This window comes from Marmota monax, unplaced genomic scaffold (genome assembly GCF_021218885.2).
Source record: "Marmota monax isolate L192 unplaced genomic scaffold, Marmota_monax_Labrador192_F-V1.1 WCK01_AAM20220418_F8-fsc00173, whole genome shotgun sequence".
NCBI classification, from domain to species: Eukaryota; Metazoa; Chordata; class Mammalia; order Rodentia; family Sciuridae; genus Marmota; species Marmota monax.
Window position 1 is genome coordinate 1,832,878 of NW_026694620.1, and position 13,848 is coordinate 1,846,725.

The 13,848-nt window shown below is 45.8% G+C and overlaps 1 protein-coding gene across 1 annotated transcript in view; it reads left to right on the forward strand.

Moving 5' to 3' along the window:
- Fam20a (FAM20A golgi associated secretory pathway pseudokinase) overlaps positions 1-13,848 on the forward strand; it is a 47,737-nt gene that overhangs the window by 26,922 nt on the left and 6,967 nt on the right. The window contains exons 2-4 of the mRNA XM_046422654.2: positions 8,868-9,052; positions 9,761-9,811; positions 10,945-11,023. Of these exons, the coding sequence (XP_046278610.1) occupies positions 8,868-9,052; positions 9,761-9,811; positions 10,945-11,023 (315 nt within the window). The remainder of the gene's footprint in view (positions 1-8,867; positions 9,053-9,760; positions 9,812-10,944; positions 11,024-13,848) is intronic.

A 13,848-nucleotide genomic window follows, 5' to 3' on the forward strand; every position in this document is an offset into this window, starting at 1 on the left:
AGAGAGAGGAAGAAAGCAACAGTAACTAACGCAGCCTGGAGATGAAGCAAGGGTTCGACGGGACACTGGGTGATGGCGTGGCTGCTGAGCACGGCAGCTGTCACGTCTGCTGTCATGACAGATGAGATTAGGGTAGTGGTTTTGTTGAAGGAAAAAAAAAAATCTCTAATGAATTTCAGAGAATTGCTTAGACGCTGTGGGGCGCTGTCCTTCCACAGCCTGGGTGGCCTTATAGAAGGGGAGCTGCTGCCATCTCCCAAACGCCAGCACAAGTGTGGGACACATTGTCATCTTTCAGAGGGCCCTTCCAGGCCACCAGAGGAAGGGTGCTCCATTCAGGTAGCTGGAAAGGCCACACGTGGGGGCCGACTTGAGGCACCCACACGGTGTCAGTCAGGCCACCCTGCCCCCTTGTTCTCGTACCTCACCTGTCAGTTCTGTTTCCTCAATGGCACCCGGAGGAGGCAGGTTTGTGGCCACCAGAAGCTCCTCTGTTAGCCTCTTTATAGCTGCACATCCCAGAAAAAAAAAAAAAAAAACAATATAAGTAAAGTCAAAAGCAGCCAACAGAAAATCTATTTGCAATTCATAGAGAAAGAGTAATTATTCTAATTGTAGAAATTCAATAGAAAAAAAAAAAAAGAATGAACAACCCAGCACAAATGTGGTCAAAAGAAAAACAAACAACTCAGGAACTTATGAAAAGATGGTGCAGCTTCACTCCTAGCAAAACAGAGGCCAATGGAAAGTACACAGAGATACCACTTTTCACCCATTAGATTGACAAAGATCACAGAGTACAGTAACACTTCCTGTCTCATACCATGCCCAGCCCCAGGGCTCAGGGTTGGCCCTGGTGGAGGGCAGTGGGCAGTTTGGCAATATCTGTAACAATTAAGAATGTACTTAGGGCTGGGGATGTGGCTCAAGCAGTGACTCACTCGCCTGGCATGCGCAGGGCGCTGGATTCGATCCTCAGCACCACATACAAATAATAATAAAGATGTTGTGTCCACAGAAAACTAAAAAATAAATATTAAAAAATATTCTCTCTCTCTCTCTAAAAAAAAAAAGAATGTACTTACCTTATATTGTGCTATGTGCATGTATAGATATATCCCAGTGAATTCCACCTTCATGTATATCTATTAAAGCACCAATCAAAATAAATAAATGAGTGAAAGGAAGACCAACCGGTATAGGGAGGGAGGGAGAGAGGGAGGGAGGGAGGGAGAGAGGGAGGGAGGGAGGGAGGGAAGGAGGGAGGGTAAGGAAAGGGGACATCAGAGACTGAAATGGAGAGAAATAATCCCCATGCATGTATGATTTTGTCAAAATAAACCCAAATGTTATGTAAAATTATAACACACTAATAAAAGAGAAAAGAATAAACCCATCAATTACACTTCTAGGAATTTATCATACAGATTCACCCTCACACTTGGGAAATATCATGCATATAGGCTACATGCCACACCATTGCTTGTCATAACAAAAATCTTTCTCTCTCCTCTCTCTCTCTCTCTCTCTCTCTCTCTCTCTCTCTCTCTTTCTTTCACCAAGCATTAAGCCCAGTGCCTCACATATACTAGGCAAGCACTCTACCACTGAGCAACCTTAATTACCCAGGTTGCCAGAAAATTGTAATCCTCCTGCCTCAATTCCCTAATAGCTGAGATTTCAGGCACGCGTCACAGTGTCTAGCTGTGATCTCTTCTGTAACAGCACTCGTCCCAGCCATGAGGGCTACACTGTCATGACCTAATCATTTCCCAAAGGTCTCACCTCCTAATACTATCACCTTGGAATTTGGTTTCAACGTGTCAATTTTGTGGGGACAAACGTTCAGACCATAGCAGCTTAATTATTATGTGATTTGCATATACCAGAATATTATGCAGCCTTTACAAAGAATAGCATTCTGTATACTGAGTTGTAAGACTGCCAAACTTACTCACAAAAGAATAAAGCCAGCTTCAGGATACTTTTATATTATCATACACATAAAAATAAAGCTGGAAAGAAACAATGAAAAAAAAACTTTGCAACATGAGTGGCCTCTGGAGAGAAGTAGATTCATGGGAAGAGAGATGGAAAAATTTCTGAGATTTAAAATTTTGAATCATGTAACTGTTTTTATTCAAAGACAAATAAGTAAAATCAAACATTTTTCAATGCTCTCTTTTTTCTAAAAGAGGTGCTGCTCCTTTCAGGGAACAATTTCCAAGGAAAACCTCAGCGCGGCAGCAAGTAAGAGCAGAGGGAGTTTTACTTCTTCCCTTAAGGTCACAGGACTTAGAGCTAGGGGTTCATTTTTATTGATGCATCAGTCATCAAAACTTTGTGCTTTTTTATGGTATATACTACCTCTTTAACTTTAAAAGTAAGGTTATCTTAAAAACCAGGATTATCTTGGCTGATATTGTACCTAACTACATAGACATTTATCTTCTATAAATGGGTTTTTATATATTGTTTTAAAGTATGATGCTATTTACTGTTTTCATATTGATTTGCTGTTTTAGAATTCTATTTCTTTTTTTCCTTAAGCATAAAAAACAGGTTGAGAAAGAAAGATAAATTCTCTATATGTCACCATTTTTATTCCCCGTAGGCAGGCAGCCATGTCAGACAGGACAGAGCTGGAAAACAGTTTTCCTGAGAAATAACAAAAGCTCTAATTTGAAACATTTGCAGTTACCATGGTGTAAATACTCCAACCATGGCCGTTTCTTTTGGAGTTTTGTTGTTGTTGTTATTGTTGATGTTGTTGTTTCTTTTCGTCAGACTGGGGAGTGAACCCCGGGGCACTTGACCACATGCATGCCCAGTCCTTTCTGATTTTAAGTTACCTGGGTGGGCAACACCTCCTCGCAGGTTGCCCGCCCAGAGGCAAAGAGCATTCAAGCAAAGCTTCACAAGAAATCAATCCCTCTTGCGAGCTCTGCCTTGACCATCTAAAAAAGAAAAGCAGAAGACACAGTGAAACTCCTTCTTCCATCCACACTCCCACCCCGAAAGAGGTGACCCCAACTCTAGCAAGGGCAGAATCGCAAACCAGAGAGTCATGTGTCCCCACCCAACAATTAATGTGAATGTTTTTAGAAGCAGTACGAAACTAGTCTAGAATTTACCATCAATTTGACACCCTTTTTAAAAAATTTTTTAATTTGGATCATGTGTCCCCCACTGGTGGCTATAACTAGAATCCATTAGGTATCGGCTCCACTGCAGAAAAACCCACCTCCTCCCAGCCCTTTCCCAAAACCCGGCTCGGGCCGCATAATTGTTTTTCTTCCCTTTCCTCCCCGTGTTCTGTGCTGCTGTGGTTCAGGGTGACTAACTTGGCTAAGGACTTTCCACTCTTTACAGCAAATTCCCGAGAGACTTTTGCAGTCATACAACCTCAGCTTCCAAGTCGCCCTGGGAAGCAGAGCTTGGCCAGACGATTTGTTAAAATAAAAATAAATGTTAACAAAGTCAGGAAAAGTTGGCTGGAGGCCCGCAGACCTGGTCAAGAATTCACCCCTTCCCTTGATTTTTCATAAAATTCTATCTCTGCCCAAGTTTAGCATCAGTCACTCTAAATAATTATATGAACAGTAAAAATCGCTTCTCTGCCTGGGTGGGGAGGGGGCAGCTGGACTCTTGGGCCTGCTGTCGACCTTTAGGGGCTGTGTAAGCCACCGTTCCCCTTGTGGGAGAGAAGGTCCAGCCATCTTTCCTTCTACTGCTCTCAGAGACCAAAACCTTAAAATAACGGATGGCTCCGTTGCTTGCCCTGTGCCCTTGTTTGCACACGAACCCAGAGCTACATGTGGGGGAGGGGCCTTAATATTTCTGTCTTGTTGACAGGCCTGGCTTTGCAATTGCTGTAACAGAATGGAGCAGATAACACACTGGCTGTGGAGCTCTGTAACTGTTTTGGCCCAGGCAGGATATTTTTAAATTTGAGTCAACATGGGTTTTTGGTTTTTCTTTTAAAGGAAGTTTCAAATTCTGATCAGAATCTGGGTTTCTAACTCCTGTTGTAAACTCAGAATAAGTGATTTTCCTGGAATATGCTTCATGAGAAAAAGACCTCATTGTGTACACAGCTCTAGTTCCAAAATATAGATCAGTGTCCAACTGGAAACACATGTTTGATGAATGAATGAATGAGTAACGTCAGGGCATGATTGCTGGGAGCTGAGAGTTGGCAGTGGCTGTCCCCCTTGAGGTGAGGCCTGTGCGCTCCAGTTTGACACACTCTCCACCCCTCCTTGTGGCCTTCGGCCTGCACTCTTTGCTCATTTCTGCTCCCTGCCTGGCTCCTCGAGGCATTTAAATCTGTTCATCTTCTCCTCACGGTGATTCTGCAATCTACATCTTTCTTGTTATATGACCCTGGAGAACTCATAAATTTTATCCAAAATTGATGAACCCCTTCCCTGACCAATTAACATTCTAAAACTTATTTGCACAATAGTTTCCTACATTAAAGAAAAAAAATATATTACTTAGAAGCCCGGCAAGGTGGTGCATGCCTGTAATCTCAGTGACTCGGGAAGCTGAGGCATGAGGATCGCTAGTTGGAGGCCAGCCTCAGCAACTTAGTCAGATCCTCAGCGACTTAACAAGATCTTGCCTCAAAATGAAAAAACAAAAAGAGCTGGAGATGCAGCTCCATATTTAAGGGTGTTTAGTTAATATTACACACACACACACACACACACACACACACACTCACTACTTAGGGTGTTTTCTTAAATAAAAACATATGCTTAAAATAAAGGTATTTGGTTTTTTAGCCTCTTTGTGAACAGAATATGTGTGTTTTGTGCTACTCTGTACAGATTGCCACAGACTTAGAGACTTAAAGAAGTACCCATTTGTTCTTTAGCTTAGGAGTCCAGGGCAGCAGGACTCATTCTCCCCTAGAGTCTCACGAGACCCTAAAATCAAGGCATCTGTTGGTCATATCTTCATCTGGAGCTCAGGGGTCCTCCTTCGGGCTCATGTCTGTTGGTAGAATTCTATTCCTTGCGGTTGTCAGACTCGTCCCCCATTCTCTTGCTGGCCATCAGCCAAGAAGCAGTCCCAGCTCTTTCTAGCTACTCCTTGGTCCCTGCCCTTGGCTCACTCTACCTTCAAGGTCAGCAAGAGTTTGTCAAATCTTTCTAAGGTTTTCTCATTTCTCTGCCTTCTCTTTTTGCTAGGGGAGACTTCGGCTTTTAAGGGCTCCTGTGGTTAATTCAGGCCTAGCTGGATAATCTCCCCACATTCCACGGTGGTGGGAACCCAGCGTAATCATGGGCGTGAGAGCTCGTCACAGCCACAGGTTCCGGGGATGAGGTCATGGAGTCTTGGAGGCCGATTTTGGATTCATAGTCTTTTTAGAAATATGAGATGTAGTTTCCCCAAAATTATTCGGTCTGCCACAACATTAGTAGAAAGAAAGCATGTATAATGCAAGTCGTGATCATTCTGTTCTCCTCTGCCCTGGCTTCCACAGCCGAGGCATCACATTTTGTTCTGCGTGTCAGAAATTGGAGGGAAGTAAATAAATATAACTCAGTCCTTACAAGCTGCTATAACAAAATCCCATAGGCTGAGTGGCTTCCAAACAATAGAAATCCATTTGTCACGTTCCTGAAGACTGGAATTTCCAAGATGAGGTATCCATGGGTCAGAGTGGGCTGCTGAGGTGTCTGATTGAAGCTGAAAGACTGAAATCCAATTCCTTGGCTTCAGATCTGGTGTCTGATGAGGTCCCTTTTCCATGACACCTGACTTCTTTCTAGAACATGGCATGGCAGAAGATGCAAGAGATCTCTCGGGGCTCTCTTTCCTAAGGCCACTAATCTGATTCAGGAGGCCCTATCCTTCAACACCTAATCACCTCCCAAAGACTCCTCATCCTGATGCTACCAGAATGGGTTAGGGTTTCAACATGTGAATTTGAGGGGGTCATGAACACTCAGTCCATTGCAATGACTAAGACTCCACCCCCAGGTCTGTGAAGGGAGTCAGAAACTTAGGCTTAAAATGGAAGGATGCCAAGGTCATTATGAGAACTATCTCTGAATATTTTAAATGGTGTAATACAAGAGGGGGATCCTAAATCTGGAGGGTAAAATCAAAACTCACTGGCGGAAGCAACGGAGGGAAGTTGGGCTTATTGTTGGAAAGTGCTTTCTAATAGAGCTGGACAGATCGACTGCACTAGGCTGGACAGGGCATGTCCCTTCACTGGAGCTGGTCCAAGATAAGAGACGACTTCTTGGAAGGAATGCTATGAGGAGGAAGGGAAGCTGGGTTAATAGTCTCTTAGGTTTGTTCCAGCCCTGAGGTCATTGCTCAATGATGGCCTCGTGATTTTCTTTGCAATTGCTCCTGGAGTCCAGTTCTCTGTCTCCAGCCCCTCTACCTGGTGTATTCGTGTTTGCTCTCAGTCATGACGTCAGATGCCCAGTTTGAAACTTAGCTCCACCAGGTTTTCCCTCCCATGGGCCCTTTTCAGAATCAAGTTTGAGTCATTAAGCAAAGGGCTGAAAGAAAAGAAGAAATGGTTGTCCCAGGAAGACTCGGCAGATTACGCAAATCCACAGGTCCACTTGCAAAGGAGCGCTCTCTCTAGGAAAGACCATTGGGGGTAAGACCTGGAAGGAAAAGATAAAACCAAGGATAAATAGAAGGAAAAAACGCAGGCAGGAGAGAGGGGACCTATTTGGGATCATGCCATCAAATTAGGTCCATCTATAGGGTCCTCGATACCAGTGAGATTAAAACAGGAGGAATAAGGTCAACGAAACAGACTCGCAGTTAGAAATTCCGTGGAAGTTAAGAACCTGGTCTTGGTACGATGGCAAAACTTCCAGGGTGTGAAGCAGGTAGCCTGACGTGGCTCTGGGTGGGAGGCAACTTGCCTTCAAATGAACTATGGCTCAGTGGTAGAGCACATGCCTCGCATGCTCGAGGACCTGGGTTCCATCCCCAGCACCCCACAAAGCAAAAAACACCAAAGGTGGTCATGGAGATCCAGAGGGGTACAGGGGCAAGAACCTCATCACCAAACTCAGGAAAGCCCCAGCTGACATCAACAAGCTGAGATTCGGTCTCTGAACAGGGACGCCCAGAGAAACCAAGTCTGGGTATTGAAAGGCAGGTTCCTGGTCACAGTGTGCTGAGGAGAAGTCTGATAGAAACTGGAAGATGGAACCCAAATCCCGTTGTGTAGTGTTTCCCTCAATGAAGACAGAATCCAGAAGGCCTGCCAACTCCAAAGAGTTGGGGCAAGAGGTGGAAGGTAACTAGGTTCCTGATGACCAGGGTGAATTGTCCCTGGCAGCTCAAAAGACTAATGGAAACAGAATTTGTAATTGCTCTCTTATGTATAAAAGATAATGAGGGACTCCTTCTTTGTCTCTGCAACCTCCCTTTGAACTGGGGAGTTACCTGTGCAGGTAGAGAAAGCATAGATAGGTGTCTTATAGACAACTCTTGGCACCTCTGCTCATGCTACTCTGCTCTTCACCCTCCCTGGCTGAAGAAGTGCTCTAGTACCTAGGCCAAGAAAGGGACTAGGAGAAACCCACTCAGTCGGGCATCGTCAAGCATGCCTGTAATCCCAGTGGCTTGGGAGGCTGAGGCAGGAGGATCACAAGTTCAAGGCCAGCCTCAGCAAATTAGTGAGGCTCTAAGCAACTTAGAAAGACCCTGTCTCAAATATAAAAAGTAAAAAGGTCTGAGGCTGTGGCTCAATCCCCAATACCAAAAAAAAAAAGAAGCCCACTCTCTGAAAATGATGTCAAATGCCATATTTCTTTTTAAGAAGAAATATCCTCACCCATTTCTAAAATAACAAAAATCGGAGCTGGGTTTGTGGCTCAGAGGTAGAGTGCTCACCTAGCATGCAGGAGGCACTGGGTTCGATCCTCAGCATCACATAAAGTAACAGAAAGATATTGTGCCCACCTATAACTAAGAAATAAATATTTTAATATATCATAAAATAAAATAACTAAAATCAATAGCTGCTCAGCGTTTGTTCACAGGTTGAGCGAGTGTCCTCTATTGACCAGCTGGGGGTGCAGAACTAACATGTATCTTGCTATGGACTTAAGGCTTGTGTGTCCCCAGTGTACTGGTACTTAGAAGGGAGGCCTTCTGCTTTGCTCCAATTATTTCATAGACGTACAATTTGTCTCCCATGCTAGACTCTAAATGCAAACACCATTGTTGTCGCTTTTTTCTTTTTATCCTTGCAAAAAAAAAAAAAATAGGCTACCAAGAAGAACGATCAATAAATGGCTAATTAATTCTTCTTTTCCTTGATGCCATATTGATTTCTCCAACTCAGCATCCAGCCCCTCCAAAGGACCTTCCCTGTATTCCCCTTCATTCTCACCAATCACCTTCTCCCCTCCCTCCCGACTCCCTGGGTCATAAAGTATTGGGACTTTTTCATGGAAAGGGCACAGAGGTGTGTCCCTGAGAGCCCGGGTTACATGAGTCCCCTCGTTCTTCTCTCAGCCATCTGCCTTTGTCCTTCACAGGGTCTGTCATGGCTTCTAGGTCAGCTTTGGTGTATTTGCATACATGAATGTGTCATTGTGCACGTGTCACGGTGCATGTGGCATTGTGCAACTGTCTGTGTTACCAGCTAGCTTATAGGCTCTCTGAGGACCAGGAGGGACCAGGGGCTCTTTGTTCCCCGTGGCGCCCTGAGCACAGCGCAAGGCCTGGCCCGCAGGAGGTGCTCAACGCACTTGTTGAGTCCGTGAAGGAATATGTGGAGCTCCAGAGGAGCTGCCCCGGTGATGGCCCCACGTTCTTTCTTCTTCCAATTTAAAAACATGACCAAAAATGCTCTGTGGCTCTTTCAGACGACACAAGATTTACAGAGAGCAGTTGAACCTCACCTCCCTGGAGCCTCCGCTGCAGCTCCGAACCGAGGCCAGCTGGGTCCAGTTCCACCTGGGAATCAACCGCCACGGACTGTACTCCAGGTCCAGTCCTTTCGTCAGCAAACTCCTGCACGACATGAGGCACTTTCCCACCATCAGTGCCGGTGAGGGTCATGAGACAGGGCAGGAGTGATTGACACTCTCCCCGAGGGGCTGGATTAAGCCATCTCAGGCTGGGACCCAGGGTGGAATGTTAAAGGGTTGCCACTGTCACATGATAGACAGGTTAATAAGCAGAAAAACACTTTCCTCTTGAAAGAGATCTTCTAACCTTAATCTCATCACCCTCCTATAATGGAGGTATGAGAATGTGTTCTGCACACATAATAAAGAAGGGCGATTCCTGCCGTTTTATTGAGTGCTCCTTTGGAACCAGGCAATGTATTTGCTCTTCTGCAATGACCTGATGACATAGATATTATCATTGGAACTTTACAGGCAGGAAAACTGAGACTCAGAGAGGTGAAGTAACCTGACCAAGGACCCAGTGCTGGAGCTGGGATTCAAACACAGGTCTTCTGACCGCAAGTCTGTGCCCTCAAGCACTATGACAGTCTATGTGATGCAGCAAATTATTAGCAGAGACCAAATCAGACTGGGTCTTCCAGCCAGCTGTGGATGGATTGGGCACTAGAGATGACGGGGACCAGGATGGAGCAGGGGGGGAAACTGTGGGTTCTGGGAGATCCCTTCAGAACAGTCAAGGCTAAGACCTCCAAGCTGCATCCCCTCCTGGTATTGAGGGTCTGTCCCTAGGTGGTCACTCTCCCAGGATCCTGGCTAGAAGCCCTCACTGCCCTTCTCCTTTGCAGATTACAGCCAGGACGAGAAAGCCTTGCTGGGGGCGTGCGACTGCACCCAGAGTAAGTTCCTGCCTCTCCCAGCCACATCCAGCCCCCTCCCTGTCACAGCCACTGGAACCCCAGCATCCGCTCCAATGAGGGCTGTCCCTGCCTAATCCTAAGAAGTCAACATTTCTGCCCACCCACCCACAGAAAGAAAGGCATTTACGGGGCACTCTGGTGCAGGATCTGACTGATCCAAATGCCAGCCAGGGACAAGCTTCACCGGCATCACGGGGAGCTTGTAAGAAAAACAGAATCTCGGTTTCCAATCTGATTTATGGAATCAGAATTTGAATTCTAACAAAATTCCCGATTGGGGGCTGTTTTCGAATTTAAGAGGGGGTCGTGCCTGACAGTGGTTCGTGATGCTGGCAACATATCCGAATCACTGGGGAAACTTCTTCTCCTCCTCCGGAGGTTTGGGTTCCACTGCAGAGGGTGAGGCCCAGGCATTTATGTTTTAAAAGCTCCAGGTGGTTCTAATGCAGCCAAGGCTGAGCCCCCTGGGGTAAATGATTAACAGAACGGAAAAGCCAGGAGCATAGCAGCGTTTCCCTCTGGGGAGGCTGGGACCTGGTTCCAGGTGGGCCTGGACACTGAACCGCAGGCCAGCCACCTCTGGCTGCAAGTGGCCTCATCTACCTACCTCAACTTGATGAACACGCGTCAGACATTTCTCTATGTGACATGATGTGTCAAAGGTTAGAAGATGCTGTCCCAACCCTCATGGGGCTCGCAGCAGGGCTGGCCCAGAGTGGGGCAGGTGAGGTGAGGCAGGCTGCAGCACAGGTGAGCAGTGCCCCCTGCACCGCGGGCGCATGGATTTGCCACGCCCTAGACCCTGCCCAGCAGAGAGTCCTCAATAGGAAGAATGCATCTCAGTTATTGTCACAGATGGCAGGATCAGAATCCACAGGGGGCAGCTGAAACAGAGGAGAGGGTCGGTTCTTCTTAGGGTAACATTTTTGGGGTTTTTCACTAGTGTCTTTCTGGGGAACCCTGACACCTGCTCCACTGCTTGGGAAGCAAATACTCATCCTTAAGTTCTTATTAAATAAAAGAGAAGAAATTGGCTGGGCCTTCGGAATGAACAGTCAGAGCTCCGACCTAGGCCCAAATGCGTCCTTCACTGGCCCTTCCACCCTCCACAGTTGTGAAGCCCAGTGGCGTCCACCTGAAGCTGGTGCTGAGGTTCTCGGACTTCGGGAAGGCTATGTTCAAACCCATGAGGTAAGTGGAGTCTTTCCCACCGCTGCGCCCAGGGTGGCAGCCCTGGGGGAGCTCTAACTAAAAGCAGTAAAAGTGACCTAATGCCCACCTTTAATCCCACTCACTCAGGAGGCTGGGGTAGGAGGATCACAAGTTTAAGGCCAGCCTCAGCAATTTAGCAAGACCCTGTCTTAAAATTTAAAAAATAAAAACTAAAAAAGGACAAGGATGTAGTTCAGTGAGAGCGCACCCTTGGGTTCAATCTCCAGTACTACCAAAAAAATAAAAAATAAAAAGTGACCTAGTATCTTTATACCAGTGATCGGGAGACCTGTTTTGGACATCCTACCCCAAGCACATGACTATTTTTTTGTGAGAATGATAGCAATTAAAATAGTAAGAGTCCCTTGCTAGCATCTGAGCCACACACCCCACATGAATTGGGTCTTTGGATCGTCAACATCCTCATGAGCCAAGTGCCATTATGATGTCCACTGTAAGGTGAAGATACTGAGGCCACAAGAGGCCTGCACATCCCAAGCTCCCAGCTGTAACAGTGGACCCAGGATTGGACACCAGGCGGTGGGACTGTTAAGTGTGCTAGCACCCTTCCTTGGACATCAAAAGTTTACAGATCTCTACGTGACAGTACTTGCTTTTTTTTTATTTTTTATTTTTTAGCAATGGTAGAGTTGAAGCCAAGGCCTCGTACATGCAAGTGCTCTACCATGGACTACACCCCCAGCCCTACAATACTTGTTTTGATTGAAAAACTAGACAACCTAGAAAGGGTACTATGAAGTCTGTCACATGTTCACACTTTATATATAAATATATACACATATACACACACATGTATTATATATAATATGTACATTATATATAATTTAATTTAATTTTCTTATTGGAGATTGAACCCAGGGGCATTCTACCACTGAACTGCTTCCCCAGTCCTTTTTACTTTTTTATTTTGAGACAGAGTCTCACTGAGTTGTCCAGGTTGGCCTCGAACTTGCCATCCTCCTGCCTCAGCCTCCAGAGTCATTGGGATTAGAGGTAGGTACCACCACACCCAACTACACTGATTCATATTTTGTTCATAAAACAAGTAACCTAACAGCCAGGCCTGGTGGCACACACCTATAATCCCAGCAACTCAGGAGGCTGAGACAGGAATATCACAAATTCCAGTCCATGGTGGATAACTTTATTCTTTTAAATCTTAAAATTTAAAAGAATAAAAATAAAGGGCTGAGAATATAGCCCAGGGTAGAGTGTCCCTGGCTTCAATCCCTACTACCACCTTAAAAAAAAAAAAAACTTACATCCCCTTGAAGTTCATATATATTGGTGAAATATAATCACGCATCTAGTCTGTGCGCACAACTCGGTGTATGAATGGGTGTCTGGCTCCAAGACGCTGCAGGTGGGGGTCTCCTGAAGTAGGACTCGAATGCCTTATCCTAGTAGATTGCTTCCCCTGGGGATGCCACACTCACTCCCATTACCCAAGTCACATGTTTTCCAAAAATGCACTGTCTTTCCGTGGAATCCACGTGGACCGGCCAGGATTCCAACCGTCAGCCAGGTGAGGAGAGGCCCCATGGACCGTCTGGTCACTGGTTCTAGAGGTGGGGCCTAGTAAAATGTGTACCAGATAAAGAGTCAGCACCACCTTAAGGAGGGATTTGGAGTAGGTCAGCTGTCCTGGGGAGCCTTAAACAACTCTGTGCCCAAGTCCCATGCTCATGGAGTCCAGTGCACTGGCTCTGGGGGCCTACCCTGTGACCCCAAGGCCCAGGCAACCTTTAGAAGCCTGCTTTTAAGGAGATTTCCTCATTTTTCTTCTGTGGAAATGTAAAAACCTAGTCGTCTGGTCAATTTAAATATATAGCTTTCAAAGATGTGTATGAAACAATTGAATATCTTCTTACATTTTTTTGATTTAAAAATTCTCATCCTATAAAACAATATATAAATTTAGAGATACTGCTCCCCCCGCCCCCCACTCTCATGTTCCACTTGCCAAGGATTGTGAGTGTTGGTCAACATCATTGCAGAGTCAAGTTTAGGATCAATGTTAACCTGAGGTGAAGTCTTTCCCACTTTTCTTTCTCGTGATGCCCAACGACCTGCCCTAACCACTTGTCAGGCAGCAAAACCAGCTCAGAGTGACATCACCAGCTCAAACAAAATAAAGTAATTGAGAGGGGTTCCATCATTTGAGAAAATACATAAGAATTTGAACATGAAAAGAATCCTTTTCCAAGGGACAATTTTCAGAGGGATCATATAGTCAGGCATATAAAATACTGAAGGGACAATTTCAGGGACATTCAATCACTGAGCCACGTCCCCAGGGCCTATCTTGTACTTCATTTAGAGACAAGGTCTCACTGAGTTTCTCAGGGCCTCGCTTTTGCTGAGGCTGGCTTTGAACTCGCAATCCTCCTGCCTCAGCCTCCAGAGCCACTGGGATTACAAGCGTGGGCCACCACACCCATCAGCTAGAGGTGATGTTCTTAATGGCATGTATTCAATGCTTGCACAATAAGTGCACTCGTGCTTCTCAAAACAAGGGAAGCATTCACATCAAGTCAAAGTAGTATTCAAGTTTCCGGTCACTTCACTCATATGCCAGACAATGAAGAAATGATGTTTTAGAAATCCCAAAGGAGAGACCGAATGTTCATACGGATGAAATTCAGGAAGTAAGACCAGGGACAGGGACTGTCTGTTATCTGGGGCAGAGTGTGGTGATGCTCATGAGAAGGGCCAGGCAGGGCTTGGAGCTGTCCTGGAGGTGCGGTGGCACTTTCTGGAATAGCTCCTCTCCGTGGGCAGCA